This window comes from Dasypus novemcinctus, chromosome 24, assembly GCF_030445035.2.
Source record: "Dasypus novemcinctus isolate mDasNov1 chromosome 24, mDasNov1.1.hap2, whole genome shotgun sequence".
In the NCBI taxonomy this organism is placed as follows: Eukaryota; Metazoa; Chordata; class Mammalia; order Cingulata; family Dasypodidae; genus Dasypus; species Dasypus novemcinctus.
The window spans coordinates 44635961-44652275 of NC_080696.1; the positions used below are offsets into that span (position 1 = coordinate 44635961).

The window sequence follows — 16315 nt, forward strand, 5'->3', positions numbered from 1 at the left end:
TTGGCAAATCTGAGGAAGGAGCTAGATAAGTAGACACAAGGATCTTGTCTCAGGCTTCATGTAGCGTGTCTCCTACAGTATTCTTGGAATGCAGGCTAAAAAACCTGGCTCACGCCCCATTTGATAAATAGCTGTCATCTGTAGTCCTCCTCTTAAGTGTCTAAAGCCAAAGTGTTCTCTGACTGAAAGATTAGCACCCAGATTTCCAGTCCTAGAAGGGTCTTCACACACAACTTCTTACCTAATGGGGCCTCAGGTCACTCCTCTGTAGAACCCTCATTTTTCAGGGCTCCCTAAAGAGCATACATAGACAACTAGAAGTGGAATTCAACAGTCATCATGCCTTCACAAAGCCACCTTTGGTGTTTTTACCTGACAAACCACCATGAGTGACAGCCTGCCTAGTAGAGTCAACCTCTGTACAGTTCATCTTTGATAGAGCCCTTCTCTTTCTCTCTGGGCTCATTTTTCTCCTAATCCTTATTGCTCTTCTCCCTGCCCAGATTGATGCCAAGAAGGAACAGCTAGCAGATGCCCGGAGAGACCTGAAAAGCGCTAAGGCTGATGCCAAGGTCATGAAGGATGCAAAGACTAAGAAGTATGTGCATGATACTGTGTGAAGCTGGGGGTTGGTTGAGAGAGAAAAATGTGCAGCACTAGTGAGGCCCTTAGGACCCCAGCTTTTCTAGGGTTTTTGAGCATTGTCTTTTGGAAAATTCTGTACTTGGGGTATTTACTGTCCGAAGGTGGCAAGATGCAGTGTGCTTTTGTACAAAGGCCTGTCCTGGTTCCTGATGACTCTTTGCCATTCTTCCAGGGTGGTTGAATCAAAGAAGAAGGCCGTGCAGAGATTGGAGGAGCAGTTGATGAAACTGGAAGTTCAGGCCACTGATCGAGAGGAGAATAAACAAATTGCCTTGGGAACCTCCAAACTTAATTATCTGGACCCTAGGATCTCAGTGGCTTGGTAAGCATTGAGCCCCACTTGAGTGCTTGCTGCTGGCTCGAGAAAGGTGGAGGGGGTTCAAAGAGCATTGTCCACCTCCACATGCCATTCCTAAGCCCCACACTTCTAGCCTTCTGGAAACCTTTGGCTTCTGCTGTGTTAGTGGTGCTCTGATGGCTGAGACTTGTCTACAAATGCAGCAGAACCTCCTGGATGGTCATCAGTGGTCAATACTAGCATATTAACTTTCAAGTGTGTTTATATTCTCTCTCTCTGTCTCTCACACACACAGACACACAGAGTCATGTAATAGTATCCAAAAGAAGTGAGTTTTTTGGAAGATGTTTAGTTAACTTGAGTAGAGGCATCATCCCCTATGGTACCTGCTATTCTCAGCCAGAAATTCTCCCTAACTTTTGTACCCTTTCTGCTTTTTTCTCTTTTATGGTGCTTAGAAGCATTGGCTCTTAAGAGTACAGTGGTTAAGAGTTAGATTGAGTTAATTCCATAAAGCCCCTAGACCATGTCTGATGTGCCATTAATTCACTCTAGGAAAAGGTGGCACATTTGACCCCAGGTCTGGGCCATTGCTCTCTGAATTAAACTAATTCTCTCTTCTTTCTCCTTTGTTTGCAGGTGCAAGAAGTGGGGGGTCCCGATTGAGAAAATTTACAACAAAACCCAGCGGGAGAAGTTTGCCTGGGCCATTGACATGGCCGATGAGGACTATGAGTTTTAGCCAATCTGAAGAAGCAGGGTTCTGTGAAAAGGAACAGTGTGGTTTGAGGAAGATGGATAAACTGTGAGCCTCGCTTGCCCTCATGCGTGAGGAGGAGAGGCAGCAAGTCTTAACAAACCAAGATCTTTGCGAAAAGATAAACCTGGAGATATTATAAGGGAGTGCTGAGCCAGTTGTCCTATGGACAACTTATTTAAAAAATATTTCAGATATCAAAATTCTAGCTGTATGATTTGTTTTGAATTTTTTTTGTTTTTTGTTTTTTGTTTTTCAAGATGGCAAGTGGATGGGAATTTGTCAAGAGTTCTGCCAGGCAAATTCACTGTTTCACTGAAGCATTTGGATTCTCTTAGCTACTGTATACGAAGTCCGATTATATTGGTGCGTTTTTACAGTTAGGGTTTTGCAATAACTTCTATATTTTAATAGAAATGAATTCCTAACACCCTCTCCCCTATTTCAGGAATTTAAAATTAAGTAGAACAAAAACCCAGCGCACCTGTTAGAGTCGTCACTATCGTCATGGGAATCAATTTTCATTAAACTTGAAGCAGTTGTGACATCGGCAGTGTTTTGGTTCAGACACCTGTTCACAGAAAAGCATGATGGGAAAATATTTCCTGACTTGAGTGTTCCTTTTTAAATGTGAATTTTTATTTCTTTTTAATTATTTTAAAATATTTAAACCTTTTTCTTGATCTTAAAGATCGTGTAGATTGGGGTTGGGGAGGGATGAGGGGTGAGTGAGTCTATAATGAAATAATCAGTGACTGAAACCATTTTCCCATCATCCTTTGTTCTGAGCATTCTCTGTACCATTTAAGACATCCATCTTTTTTCTTTTTAAAATCCCAGTCTTTCACTTGAAAGGTTTTATTGTGTAAAAAGTTCAACAGGTCAGTAAATTTAGAGGAAAATGAGTATTTGGTCCAAAAAAGGAAAAATAATCAAGATTTTAGGGCTTTTATTTTTTCTTTTGTAATTGTGTAAAAAATGGGGGAAAAAACATAAAAAGCAGAATTTTAATGTGAAGACATTTTTTGCTATAATCATTAGTTTTAGAGGCATTGTTAGTTTAGCGTGTGTGCAGAGTCCATTTCCCACATCTTTCCTCGAGTATCTTCTATTTTTATCATGAATTCCCTTTTAATCAACTGTAGGTTATTTAAAATAAATTCCTACAACTTAATGGAAACTTAGTGTCTGCCTCTCTGTTACTCTGGGGCCACACCAGAGTTGGGATCCTGGGCTGGGACATAGCATGGGGCTGGGCTTGGTATATGATGGGTCTGACTCTTGAGTCAGCAGGCTGTGTCCCTCCCCAGGGTCTGGGCCTGGCCTGGCAGGTGGTATATCTGTCCTGTGTGGGTGTGGCTCACTGGGGACCCAAAGTCCACATCCTGATAGAGGCAGCCCAGGACCTGTAAGGAAGGTGTAGGTAAAGTACAAGAACTGAATTTGAAGCAAAGAGTGGGTAATGGGGATTTTTTTGGTTTGTTTGTTTTTCTGGTTGCAGCTCATTCTTTAAAAGACAGCAAATACATAAGTTCCAATTGCTTTTTCTTTTTCTTTTTCTTTTTGTAAAATATCAGGGTAGGGAAGTGGCTGTGGCTCAATCAGTTGGGCTCCCGTCTACCATATGGGAGGCCCTGGGTTCGCATCCCAGGGCTTCCTTGTGAAGGCAGGCTCACCCTCATGCTGCAGAGAACCACCGGCCTGGGCCACAGAGTGCCACCAGCCCATAAGCACCACGGTGAGCTGACTCAGCAAGGTGACTCAACAAAAAGGGGGACAAGTAAAAACACAGGAGAGTGCGCAGCAAGTGAACACAGCCGACAGCAGGCAAGCTGCAAGGCGGGGGTTGGTAAATAAATACAGACACAGAAGAACGCACAGCAAATGGACATGGCAGACAGCAAGCAAGCCGCAAGGGGGAGGAGGGGATTAAAAAAAAGAATAAAATATATATATATCGGTAACCTGTGCCAAAAAGGAGCAACATTTCACACCCTGAGCATCCTTTCTTATAGTGCTGTGTTATCAGAGATATAGTGCAATGCTTTTAACTGACAAGCCAGGGTGGTGTGAAGGTTACCCCTGGAGGAAGAGGTCCCTTTGTCAGAAAATTGGAGACATCCAGAAGAGATTTTGCCCACCACCGATTGGAAATAAAGGCTGAAACTTAGTGCCTACAATAGTGGGTTTCACAACTAGAACAGGCAGGTAAGGCCCATGATACAAACTGCTTCAACACAGGCTATCTTAATTGGGACGATACAGTATAGCCAATAAAATTTAGAACATGCAAGTAGCCCAGAACTTTGGCGGTTGGTGAGGGAAGACCCGTCAGGTATATTGCAATATTGAAAGGTTCAAAAGCACTGACAAAGTGTTCAGCTGCCCCAAGGGCAGCATATGAGAATTGATTCCAGTGAAATGCTGCATTCCCAGAAGTGCTATTTATCCCAGAACTACACCCTAGGTGGTCCAGTTCTGTTTGTGCTGGGATGAACTGAAGTACTTTATGTCATTCTGGAGGATAGAGCAGCAAAGAAGTCCTATTTTGGGGGAGTTGTTTAGTTGCTCTCTCAAACATCATGGGTCATGGTAGCATGTAAAATGTTTTTTCTTTATATGAACTTGCATTTCTGAGCTTTGAAATTCATTTAATTACTTTCTTACATCAGCCTCAACATATTCGAACTTCAGAATCTTCCCGGCCAATGGTTTGGCAACAGTGGGTCTTTGAGCTCTCTTGTGAGCCGATGTTTTTATTTCTCATTTTTCTGCCTGGCAATTTACCTTCATTTCTAGGCTGCGGTATATTTCATTGTTCTAATTATTCCAGCGTTGGTCTTAGACTCATTTGCCAGGTCAGTGTGTTTCCAATCTGGTACCATATTTCATTCCACTCCTCGCTTTTTTGGGACCAAGAATCCAGGTTCATTTCAGGTTCACTGGGTCTATGGTTCAGCTTCATTGCCACTGTATTTTTCAGCTCTTCCCTTGTTGGCCAGAGCATTGCTTTGGCTTTCATCATCTTCATCTCAATACCTAATGGGACCCTCTGAATCGGAGTCACTCCCCTTCTCTTCCTCTTCCTCCTGCAGACACTGCGGAAGTTTGGGAGTGACTGATAAAGGCGCCGTGTCTTCAATGAGTGCACATGGGCGGATTTGCTCCTCTTCTTCATTGTCTGGAACTTTCAGCATTTCATTAGTGATGGGAAGTGACCTGGTCTGACCCAGGGTCCTGCTGTCCTCAGAAAAGGTGTCACTTCTCGGAGAGCAATGAAAGCTGGTTGGGGCCTGCTGGATTCGAATATGCAGCGGGAACAGGTGCAACCTAGAGGGTACATGGCGTTCCCCAAAGCTCTACTCCAAAGTTCTATTGTGTACTTCTAATCTTCCTGCTGAGGGACCTCCTGGGGTCAGTCTAAGAAGATAGAAACTCAATTTCTGGCCAACTTGAAAAGTCTTAGTGGGGAATGGAGGGGATCATGGGGCCTCTGGAGGTATATGACTAGGCACCAGCAGGGATGGAGAAGGAGGTGGGATAATCAGCAGAGGTAAAAGGCCCAGAGTATGTTCTCTTCTCTCTTTGATCATGTGGGACTTCTGTGGTGGCAGCAGTAGCAGCAGATTCTAAGATGGGTACCAAGGTTGACAGAATGCCTCTCTAGGTGGTAAGGGTGGGGACAGTTTTGATAACAGTGTACCACTATTTATTGCTTGGGACAGTTCAGCAACGACAGGGTTGCTATTCCTGTGAGCTGGTATAGGAGGAGGGATATGGGGCTGCTTGGCAGGGACTATGTGGGTCAGGCTTGGTGTAGCAGTAGTGTTAGTGCTGGCAGGAGTAGTAGGTGGGGTTCTGGGTGCTGGGGAAGGGGTGCTAGAGGAATTTAACAGTCTGCTAGGTTCTTGGTAGTAGGGACTGTAGTGGTGGAGGAGATGGACCTTGCTGTGCTGCCAGAGGAAGTGGCATCCTTTGCTTGCCATTCACTTCGTTAGAAGAAAACAAGCGGCCTTCTTGAGGAAGTAAAGCCTGTTTGGGTGCATTCTCAGGAGCAGATTCTGCATCAGAATTAGACTGGCTTCCATTTGAACTCAGTTGCTTTTTTGCATCTTCTGGAGCGGGTTTCCTAAGAGTTGCTATGCTTCCTGGCTCTTCCTCCATTTGGACTGGACTAGAAGACCTGACACGCCAAATGAGGTGGTATGGCCATTTTTCAACATGGAATGGCTCAACTTCCCCAGATCTTCACCACTTTCATCATCAGCTACTGCTTAAAAGTCACTCACTGGAGAAAGTTTTGACATTATTGGACCAGCAATGAGGACTGAAATATCAAAATACAATCGCTGTGATAGACAAATTTAAGACTAGGGCAGCAATGTGGGCATAGAGACAAATTTGGTCAAAAATTTAAAAGAAAACCAGGAAATGGCAATCAGTACTGCTTTCGGCATGAAGCTAAGTATGTACAGAAAGACGGAATGTTTGCCCCAGGGAACCTTTACCAAGCACTCCATTTCATAAAGACCACAGCCAGATAAGGTAATCACTAGGAGGGGAGAGTGAACAACAGTTAAAAAAAGACCCTCTCAACAAGAGGGAAGGAGGGAGGGAATGAACCGAAAAAGGAAACAGGAGAAGGAAGGAAGGAAGATTCAAATCCTGAGGGTGGGTAAAGTTTATTGACCAAGATGGAGCATGTGTATTTGAGAGGCAGATTTTTGAAGAGCTTGTCATATATGCTGGTCAGAAGCAGAATGGAGGAACTTCTTTGGGTTTGCTTATGTGGCTTAAGTTTACACTTCGGATGGGAGGAATGAAGCTAATTAGAGCACTGCCCCAGAAGCCCTCTCACAGGGGGAAGGCAGACTTCTCCCTGTGTTGATTGGTTTGTTGAAAAAAGGAGGATTTCTGTGACCACTCCTAAGTGCTCCAGGTCCCCAAGCTGGCCATGGTCCTTTTATCCTAGGTTAGAGTAAAGTCAAAGCCTAGAATTCAGAGTGAAGGATAAAATCTCTGGGTCAAGTGGAGCAGGGAGCAGTAAGGGTAGAGTAGTCAGAATTGGCCATAGCAGAGGGTCCTGCAAGGCAACTAGGTGCTGCTGGGAAAGGATTGGGAAGGGCATCCTGGGCAGTGGCAGCAGATCTGGAGGAGCAAAACCAAAGAATAAGAGACTCACCAGGTAGCTGGGGGCCACATATGAAGGGCCTTGGAAGATGCTTGAACCTGAAGTCTTAGGAGTAAACCCACCCTCTGCCCATTCATCCACTATATCTGTTCCCTCCTGCTTCGAGGCATGTCCTGAGAACAGAAACCCAGGTCAAAGGAGAGGCCAGATGAACAGTGTCTGAGAAGCTCCTAGCATCAGGCCCATCAGTGGTGCCAGCGCCCAGTGGTAGGCAAAAGGAGACGGGCAAGAAATGGGCCTCCTCCTACTCCCCAAGCCAGACAGTAGTGTGTGCTTGGCTCTTCTTTCTCTCTCAGCTCCCACATCAGGTCAGCGAGACCTGTCTCTTCTCCCTTCCCAAAGCTGTCAAATCTACCTCAGGCCTTGCCACTTAAAAAGTGAAAAAAGAAACTTCAACCCTCAGCCTTTCCAGCCACCACCCCCTCCCTCTCCATTTAACAAACAAGCACCTGGAATGAATCATCGACATTCTGCCTCTCCTGACAGCTTCATTGCCCAGTCATTCCCCCGCCCACTTTAACTAGCTTCTGTCCCACCTGCCCCCAGTTCCCCAGTCCACTGGTGACCTCCAAATGACCAAACCAATGAAAGGGCTCTTCATTCTGCATCTTAAGCTCTTTGTGGCACTGGAAACTCTCGACTGCTCTTTTTATCCCCCCCACAGGTTTATCAAGGTATATTTTACAAATAAAATTCACTCATTTCAAGTGTACAATGATTTTTAGTAGCCGTCACCATAAATCATGTTTAGAATATTTTCATCCTCCCAGTAAGATCCCTCATGCCCTATTTTTTTTTTTGAGGTACCAGGACCTCATATGCGGGAGGCCAGCACTCAACCAGTGAGCCACATTATCTCTTCTGAGGTGGCTCCCTTGTCTCTTTGCTCATTGTTTGCTCATTGTCTGCTCAGTTTTTTGTTTTTTTTAAATACTTAAAAAAATTTTTTAATACATTTCTTTTTTCCTCTCCCCCTCCCTCTTCCCCTCCCCTCTCCCTGCTGGGGTTTCTTGCTGTGTCCATTTGCTGTGTGCTTTGTATCTATTTCTCTCCTTTTTTGTCGTCTCATTTTCTCTCCTCTAGGATTCACTGGGATTTGATCCTGGGGACCTCTGATATGAAGAGAATTCCCTGTCAGTTGCGCCACCTCAGTTCCTGGTCTCTGCTGTGCTTCACCTTGACTTCCCTCTTTGTCTTTTGTTGTGTCATCATCTTGCTGCATGACTCACTTGCACGGGGACTGCTCACCACGGGGGCACTTGCGCAGCCACTCAGCTCACTGCAGGGACACTCGGCTTGCCATGCAGGCATGCTGTCACTTTTTCTTTTTTACCAAGAGGCCCCAGGGATCAAACCCCGGTCCTCCCATATGGTAGGCAAAAGCCCTATCTCTTGAGCCACATCCACTTTGCATTGTTTTGTTTTAGTTTGCTCGTCTGCTCATTTTTGCTCATTGTTTTCTTTAGGAGGCTCCGAGATCCAAACTCAGGACCTCCCATGTGGGAAGTGGGCACTCGACTGCTTGAGCCACATCTGTTGCCCCTCATCCCCATTTAAAGTTAATCCCCATGCCTAGTCCTGGCCTCTGCTGAACTTTCTTTCTGTAAATATGCCTTTTCTGGACATTTCATATAAATGGAATTATACAGCATGTGAACATTCCCTTCTTAAAACACCTCTTAAGCTTCCATGATGCCACTTCTCCAGGTTTTTCTCCTATCCCTATCATGCTGTTCCTTCTCTGTCACCTCTGTTAGGTTCTTAAATACCATGGTTCCCTTCTCACTCTGCCTAGCTGGTTTCATGTGTACCTAAACTGATGAGTGTCATATCTCCAGGCTAGACATCTTTCCTGAGCTCCAGACACATTCCCAAGCTACCTTTCTGTGGGTAATGCCATGGGAACCAGCCTCTTGGAAACTGAGCTCAGAACCTATTCCAAGGCACTTGGGCCTGGGTGTCATATTTTAGTGAAAGGTATCACCACCCATTCTATCCCAACCTGAAAACTAGGGCAGCCCTCATTCCTCACTCCTTCCCTCACTTACACATCCAATAAATTAACAACTCTGTTGAACTCACCTCCTAAATGGACACATCATATATAGTTATATTCCCCCCAGAAAAATTTTTAAATTTTCTTCTGCGAAAAGAAAGAGATGCATTATGTTTCAGTCCTTATAAAGTCCTACATATAATGGGATGCTCAACTTGTTTTGAACCAAAAGCACTTTTTGGGTAAAACACATTACCCTGAAATGACCTCGGTCAGGCTAGTTTTGGACGCTTATAAGTAGTCCCCTGACACAATTGGTAAACAAGTCTGTAAGTCTGTAAAATTACAGACTTAGTAATTATTTCTCACAATCCCAAGTATTACATATGAACAAGCCTTAAAAAAGTCCTGATCTTTTAGAAAAACTCTGAAATATTTATGACTAACATTTGAGATTTGTTTAAAAGTAACAAGGTTGGAACCTCATGTTTTTTAATGTAACATTTTTTGAGATGTATATATCTTCAAAAAAATACAGTTTACCAAAATGATGGGGGTGTGGGGGGGTGGGGAGTGGGTTATATGGGAACCTCATGTTTTTTAATTTAGCGTTCTTTGTGATCTACTAACTTTAATAATAAAAAAAGTGCAAAAAAAAACCATGGGAGGCATGAGTGGGTAAAGTTTGACATGAAACAAGAGTGACCACCAGGTCATAATTGTTGAAGGTGGGCAATGGGTATGTGGAAGTTCACTGTATTACCTTGTCTATGCCTCTATACATTTGAAATTTGCCATAGTAATTATAAAAGCAGTACAGAAAGTAGTTCTTTTGAAGATCTGTAATATATATTTGTGGAACAAATGAAAAATTGTTTTAATGTTAAACATGGGAGGGAGGGGGAGGGAGATTTCCTGCAAAGGGACCCTGGGAAACATTTTAGGGTGATGGAAATGTTCTGTGTCTTGATTGGCTGATGGTTACATCAGGGTGTACATTTATCTAAAATCACCAAATTACATTTAAAATGGGTGCACTTTATTATAGTAAATTATCCTTTAATAAAGTTGATTTTTCAAAAGCATTTTCTCTGAGAAGGCAGTGACAACCTTCTAAGTATGCTTTCAGAAATTATATTAGATAAATCAAAAAGTGGCTCTAATGGTGACAAATACATAAGAATTAAAGATTCATGTAAAAAGAAAAAAATTCATGTACAGAGTTTGAATACTTTATTACTGGAAATGTGAGAATGGGAAAAATCAACGTTCATATTTTGTTCATATATTGTTTTAAATAGTATGTGATTTAAAATATGTAACATAACTAAATGCATCTCTAAAATGTTTACATTTTAGTTGCAAACAAAAACCTCCTGGGGTGATCTTATTGTGAAAATGAAGGATTGCCTTCTATTTTCAGCCACTGCCTAACTTCAAGCACATACAGTATCTCTCACTTTTCTCTATCCCCAACAGCCTACAAAAGGTCTAGGAAGGCAGGTGTCCCTTCTCAGGGTTCCAGGGGCCCTCATCACCACCGAATCAGCATGACAACTTGAGAATTGTGTTAGATTCATCCCTGCTACCGTAGTGCTATGCAGGAGGCATCGGGACTGTTTAATGGAAAGGAGGAGGGAGAAAAGAGAAACAGAGTGGCCCTGGCTAGTGGCTAGCAAGGGCCTTTTCCTCTTCCTCCAGAGCCGTACTACTGAGGGGAAGCAATGGCAGCATCCCTGCCACTCCAGAAGAAGGTGCACTTGGAGCCTAGCTCTTCAGCCCCAATATCTGGTCCCCTAGGGGGACCAACCAGCAAGGAGGTAGCTGCATCTGTGGAGAGAGCAGAGATGGATTCATAGGGGCCAGAGATCAAGCGTCTAAATTGCCAGTGTTGGGATGGAGCTTAAGGTGGGTGGAGGCGAGTACTTCTTAAGCACTGGCTGTGTACTGAGCTATGTATTGGACCTGCCTGGCCCACAAATCCAGGGATTCTTTGTCAGGCACCTACTGTAAGAACAGTAAAGAGCAGCTTAAAGGAAAGGGGGCGGCGGACTTGGCCCAGTGGTTAGGGCATCCGTCTGCCACATGGGAGGTCCACGGTTCAAACCCCGGGCCTTCTTGACCCATGTGGAGCTGGCCCATGCGCAGTGCTGATGCGCGCAAGGAGTGCCCTGCCACGCAGGCGTGTCCCCCACGTAGGGGAGCCCCACGCACAAGGAGTGTGCCCATAAGGAGAGCCGCCCAGCGCGAAAGAAAGTGCAGCCTGCCCAGGAATGGCGCCGCCCACGCGGAGAGCTGACACAACAAGATGATGCAACAAAAAGAAACACAGATTCCCATGCCACTGATGACAACAGAAGTGGACAACGAACACACAGCAAATAGACACAGAACAGACAACTGGGGCCAAAGGAGGGGAAGGGGAGAGAAATAAATAAATCTTTAAAAACAACAACAAAAAAAATAAATAAAGGAAAGGGGCAGGAAGCAAATGTGGCTCAAGGGATTGAGCTCCTGCCTATCCCATGGGAGGTCCCAGGTTCAGTTCCTGGGGCATTCTAAAGAGAAGACAAGTAGACACAGCACACAGCGAATGGACAAAAATAGCAAACAGTAAGCACAAAAACAACTGGGGGGGGGAGGGAATAAAATAAGATAAATCTTTTAAAAAAATAAAGGGGAAAAGTTTTATGTGTGGGTCAAATTAGACAGTACAAGTCTATAAATTTGCCTACCTTAAATTGCAGAAGGAGCTTCACTGAGTTATACTTTCCTATTACACCTTCTATATTCACCCAAGATCATTAAAAGGAACAGATAAATGAATACTGCTTTATGTTGTTAATCTGTTGAGGACATTCTCCACTATTTCAGTCAAGTAAGTGTCCATATGAGAAACTTCTTTTATAATTTAGCCCCAGGAAAGTTCTTCTCCCCTAAGGACTCAGAATAGGAGGAGTTTTTGCCTTGGCTGCCAGGAAGCTCAGCTACATTTGCTTGTCACAGCAGCTATGTTAACTTATACAGTTGGTCTTTTATCTTCCTCCTTCCTATGGCCTCCTTACCCCAACCCCCCTTTTTTAGAAGGCACCAGGGATTGAACCGGGGGACCTTGTACATGTAAAGGGTAGCTCAACCACTGAACTACACCCTCTCCACCATATCCCATTTTTATAGTACAATATTTTTGTCCTGGGTTTTAAGTACTCTAAACTTTTTTTCCCCCGAGGGTTAGAAAAGAATACATTTTTGTAGGACAAAGAAGGACTTACTGCCTCAATTGCCGTGAGAGCCGTCTGCAGAAAACCTTCAGCTCTCAGTTCCCTCTGAGAGAGTCCTGGCCATGTGCTCTTCCCAGGGCTGTCCACATCCAATGAGTGGTTCAGACGGGGCTATAAAGAACCAGCCAGTTCAGCCCAAGCCAGACAACAGAGCTCCCTGGGGGGTGGCTAAGGCTGTCATCAGGCCTGCACCGCTGCTTGATATTCTCCCTCTGCCCACTCCTGTTTCCTTCTTCTCCCATCCACAGTGTTGATCCCAACAGTACTTCCAAATAAACATTCTGCACCCAAACCCCTGCAGAGTCTGCAGAAAGAACCCAACCTGCAACAACAATTCACAAAGAACGAAAAATAGAAAACAGATCAGGTAGTGTTCTTAGGGAAAGGGGCAAGGACATACAATAAATGCCCAAATGTACATGGGAGGTAACACAGCATCGACTCTGGGGCCAGACTGCCCGGATCTGAATCCCGTCTCTGCCACCTAGCAGCTGTGTGACCTTGGGCATGTCCCTCAACCCCTCTGTCCTCCAGCTTTCTCATCTGTAAAATGAGGATAATAACAGTACTTGTCTCATAGGGCTGTGATGTGGGTAATGCAGTTAGCTATATGGTGCTTAATACTTGCCAAGCTGTGTTCTAAGTGTCTGTTAAATAAAATATCTGTGAGGCCTAGCCCACAGGGCCAGGGGAGCAGCTGCACGGACTCCTCCCCAGTCTTCAGGCACAGGCACTGGCGTAGGCTAGGGCATGTTGAAGCGTGAGTGTTCACAGAAATAGGCCCAAGCAGAGCTAGTCTGGATGATGTCAGCGATGTGTGCTCGTGTGGGTGCTGGGGCTGCTCCCTCCCAGCCGGTGCCACTGCACGTACTGCCAGGAACACCCACATACCCATATATATGCTGAGCTGGGGGAAGCCCAGAGCAGCCACACCCTCCATGAGCCCTGCTTTCCCAGAACCGCCTTTGGCAGAGGGAGACACCTGAGGCCTGGGGTGCTGGCCCAGAAGTTCCAGGGGGAAATGGATCCGTTTCCTGACCAAGGGCCCTGGCAGCACACTCAGAACACAAGCTCCTATCGTCAGGGACTTCTGGACCCCCTGTGGGCCCAGCCCCAGCAGCAGAAACAAAAGCAAGGGAGTATGGGCTGCACAGCGGGAAGCTTCCAGAAAATGGAGAAAGAGAGACCTACAAAGGGCAGCACAGCCCATAGGCTGCCCGAACCAGCACAGGGAAATTCAATGAAGGCTGAAGCGCTTAGAAGGGGGCCTCCTGGAAAAATGGACGAGGTCTGACCAGGCAGGGAGGGGGCCCATTCAGCCCCCACCTGCCTTCCCCCTTCTTGTCTCTTCACCCCCCACGCCCTCTCTCCCTCCCTCCCTAAACTCCAGCCTTCTATTTCTAAACTCCCCAAGCTCTTTCTGGCCTCAGGGCCTCTGTACATGTTATTCCCTCTGCCTGGAAAGCATGTTGCTCCAACCCAGCCCGAATAATTCACCAGGCCATCTACTCACATCCTTCCCGCCTCTGCTCACTCCTAAAGAGGCTTGCCCTGTCTACTCGATCTGAAGTAGGTCTCTAATGTTTTCTCTTACAGCCCCCCGTTCTTTCCCTTACATAAGAGAGTGTTTATTAGTTTAAGGCCTGTGAATTCTGGGAGGGCCAGCACCAGGTCCAGGTGGCAACGCCTGGCCCAGGGAGGCTCTGGGTCTGTAGTCACTATACCTGGCAGCACCTCTTTAAACCCAGACAAGCCCAAGCCACACTCTCTGAGCACCCACGTTCTGGTGGGTATCAGGGTGGGCCCGCTTCCTCTCACACTGATTAGCCAGGCGGCCTGCGTGCCCACTGACTACTGATCTCCACCCGCCCCCTTAAGCCAGCGACTCTTGTGAGGCAGAAAACACCCAGCATCAGACACGCTGAGTTCCAACCCCAGGACCCCTGCTTGTTCGTTGTGTGGCCTTGGGGCAACTCGCAGACCTTCTCTGCATCTCAGTTTACTCATCAGTAAAATGGGGACAATGCTCTGTGATTAGAGAGTAATTAATAGTGAGCATCAGGCGTGATGCCAAGTGCAGACCTTGTGTTCCTTCCCTCCCATTCCGAAGGCCTGTCGCTAGGTGGCAGTCCATCTCAGCCGCCCCACCTCCCCTTCGGAGCCCAAGCTCCAGGAGCCTAGGAGGACAGAGCTTTGAACTTTATGCTGGAATTCTGGGTTTTTTTTTTTTTAGGAGCCATACTTGAGGGAAACACACACAAAAACAAACACACAAAACAAGGTACCATTACAGCAAGACAAGGTCAGAGACAGCCTCAGGCACTGCATGAGTAACTGTCCGGTTGGATTATTAGTGGACTGTGCTCATAGTCTTATAGTCTCACAAATGCCAGGGACCTGGAATAGGTTGGCTGCTATGCTGGGTCTCTCACCTCTGAAATGCAGGAAGTTGACCTGCTCTGCCCAGCCACTGACCACTTGCCTGGCTCAACACAACTCTGTGACAGAGTGTCTAAGGTACAGTTTCAGGAAGACAAAGAGTGTGACTTATTCAAACAACCACACAAAGGTCTTGTGGCTGGAGAATGAAGAGTGCAGGGGAGGTGATGGGAGTGGGAGCGACAGGCCTTCTGGGACACAGTCTGGAGTGTGGCTTTTAAGTGTAATGGGAAGTCAAGGAAGGGCTTAGGTCAGATGAAGGCGAGCATGATTTAATTTCATTTCAAAGATTAAAGTGTGGAGAGAGGATGCAGTAGACAAGAGGGGAAGAAGGCAAGACCAATTAGGGTCAAACAGTCTGGCAAGAAGATGATGGCTTGAGCTTACGGGTGGAGTGGAGAGGGATGCCGGAAGACAGCGTGAGCAGGACTCGGCGCTGGAATGGTGTGGGGCTGCGGCAGAGCGAGGAATCAAGGGTGTCTCCGAGGTTTTTGGCCTAAGCAACTTAGAGGAGTTTAGTGCCACTTTCTGATCAAGTGAAGACTGCAGAAGGAGCAGTTGGGGGAAGGAAGGTGAGATCCTGTGGGTCTGGAGGGTAGGGAAATACAGACTTGGAGTCTCCTGTGCCAGGGTGGAGGATGGAGCCACGGGAAAGATCGATCGACTTGGGAATTGGCTCAGGACTGAGCCCAGAGGAAGAGAAGCTTATGAGGCAGAGAGGGAGAACAAGGTATGTCAGGCCAGGAAAGCCAAGCATCAAGAGAGCATTTGCAGGAGGGCTGCGGGGAGGCCGGATCGGAGCTCGTGCCCCGGATCTGACCCGGGTTCTGCCCCGTGGGGACCGAAGGTGCGATGGGGGCGGGCAATGGCCAATGCCAGGAGCAGAGACGAAGGCCGCTGGGGTCACAGCAAGGCCTCTGGCCAGCGCGACCGCGGGACGAAAGGCCCTGCAAAGGATGCTCACGCTCGGGGGGCGTCTCCTGAGGGGGGCCCCTGGAGGACCACGCTGACCACAGGAGCGGCCCAGGCGTGGGTCCAGCTTTGGCAAACGCTGCCCGCGGGCCAGTCCGGCACTGCCAGAGGGGAGGTGGGACAGGACGGCTGTCCATCAGTGTCCGCCGGCCAATCCGCAAACGGCCCCGCCCCCGCCCCTGCCGCCGGGGCCCGCAGAGGCCCCGCCCCTGCCGCCGCGCCGCCGCCGCCGCCGCCGCCGCGGGTGTAGGGCGGCCGGGCCTGGCCTGGCTCCCTCCGCCGGGCAGCCCGCCCAGGTAACTGGGTTTGGCCGGGCGGGCCCGGGGAGCGCTCCGCACCCTGCTCTCTCCTCCCCGTCGCTGCGCGGGCGGCGCTTGCGGAGTGGGGGCGGGCCGCGGGGGCTGAGGGAAGGGCTGCGGCTGGGCCTGTGCGGGACGGCGGGCTTGGCGGCCGCCTGTGCGAGCGCGCCCGGCCACCGGACCCTGCAGCCTGGGGGCGGGGCCGCCGTGCGTGCCGGGCCGCTCGTGGCCGTCAAGCTGGGTCCGGGCCGCGCGAGCAAGCTCCGACGCCCGCCGAGCGAGCGGGAGCGGCGTGCGCGCGCCCGCGGCCCTCACGCCTCGCGCCCCGTCCAGGGGCCCGGCCGGGGGTCGCTGGGCGCAGGCGCGGCGGGCTGGCGGGCGGGGGTCCTCCCCGCGGGCGCGCGGGCGCCTTTGTTCCCGGCGCGCGGGCCGGGGCG

At 47.9% G+C, this 16315-nt stretch overlaps 2 protein-coding genes and 1 pseudogene across 3 annotated transcripts in view; 2 read left to right on the forward strand and 1 right to left on the reverse strand.

Annotated features, from left to right (window-relative positions):
- Window positions 1–2880, forward strand: part of TOP1 (DNA topoisomerase I) — an 85822-nt gene extending 82942 nt beyond the window's left edge. For both annotated transcript variants that reach the window (XM_058287090.2, XM_058287089.2), the window contains exons 19-21: window positions 504–598; window positions 818–967; window positions 1583–2880. In XM_058287090.2, coding sequence (XP_058143073.1) covers window positions 504–598; window positions 818–967; window positions 1583–1685 — 348 coding nt within the window. In that variant the 3' untranslated portion in view covers window positions 1686–2880. The remainder of the gene's footprint in view (window positions 1–503; window positions 599–817; window positions 968–1582) is intronic.
- A 1400-nt stretch (window positions 2881–4280) lies between these two features.
- Window positions 4281–8202, reverse strand: LOC101417603 (phosphatase and actin regulator 4 pseudogene; annotated as a pseudogene).
- A 7615-nt stretch (window positions 8203–15817) lies between these two features.
- The window catches only part of PLCG1 (phospholipase C gamma 1), a 35789-nt gene continuing 35291 nt past the window's right edge, over window positions 15818–16315 (forward strand). The window contains exon 1 of the mRNA XM_058287091.1: window positions 15818–15875. The gene's annotated coding sequence lies outside the window, so the exon portion shown is untranslated. The remainder of the gene's footprint in view (window positions 15876–16315) is intronic.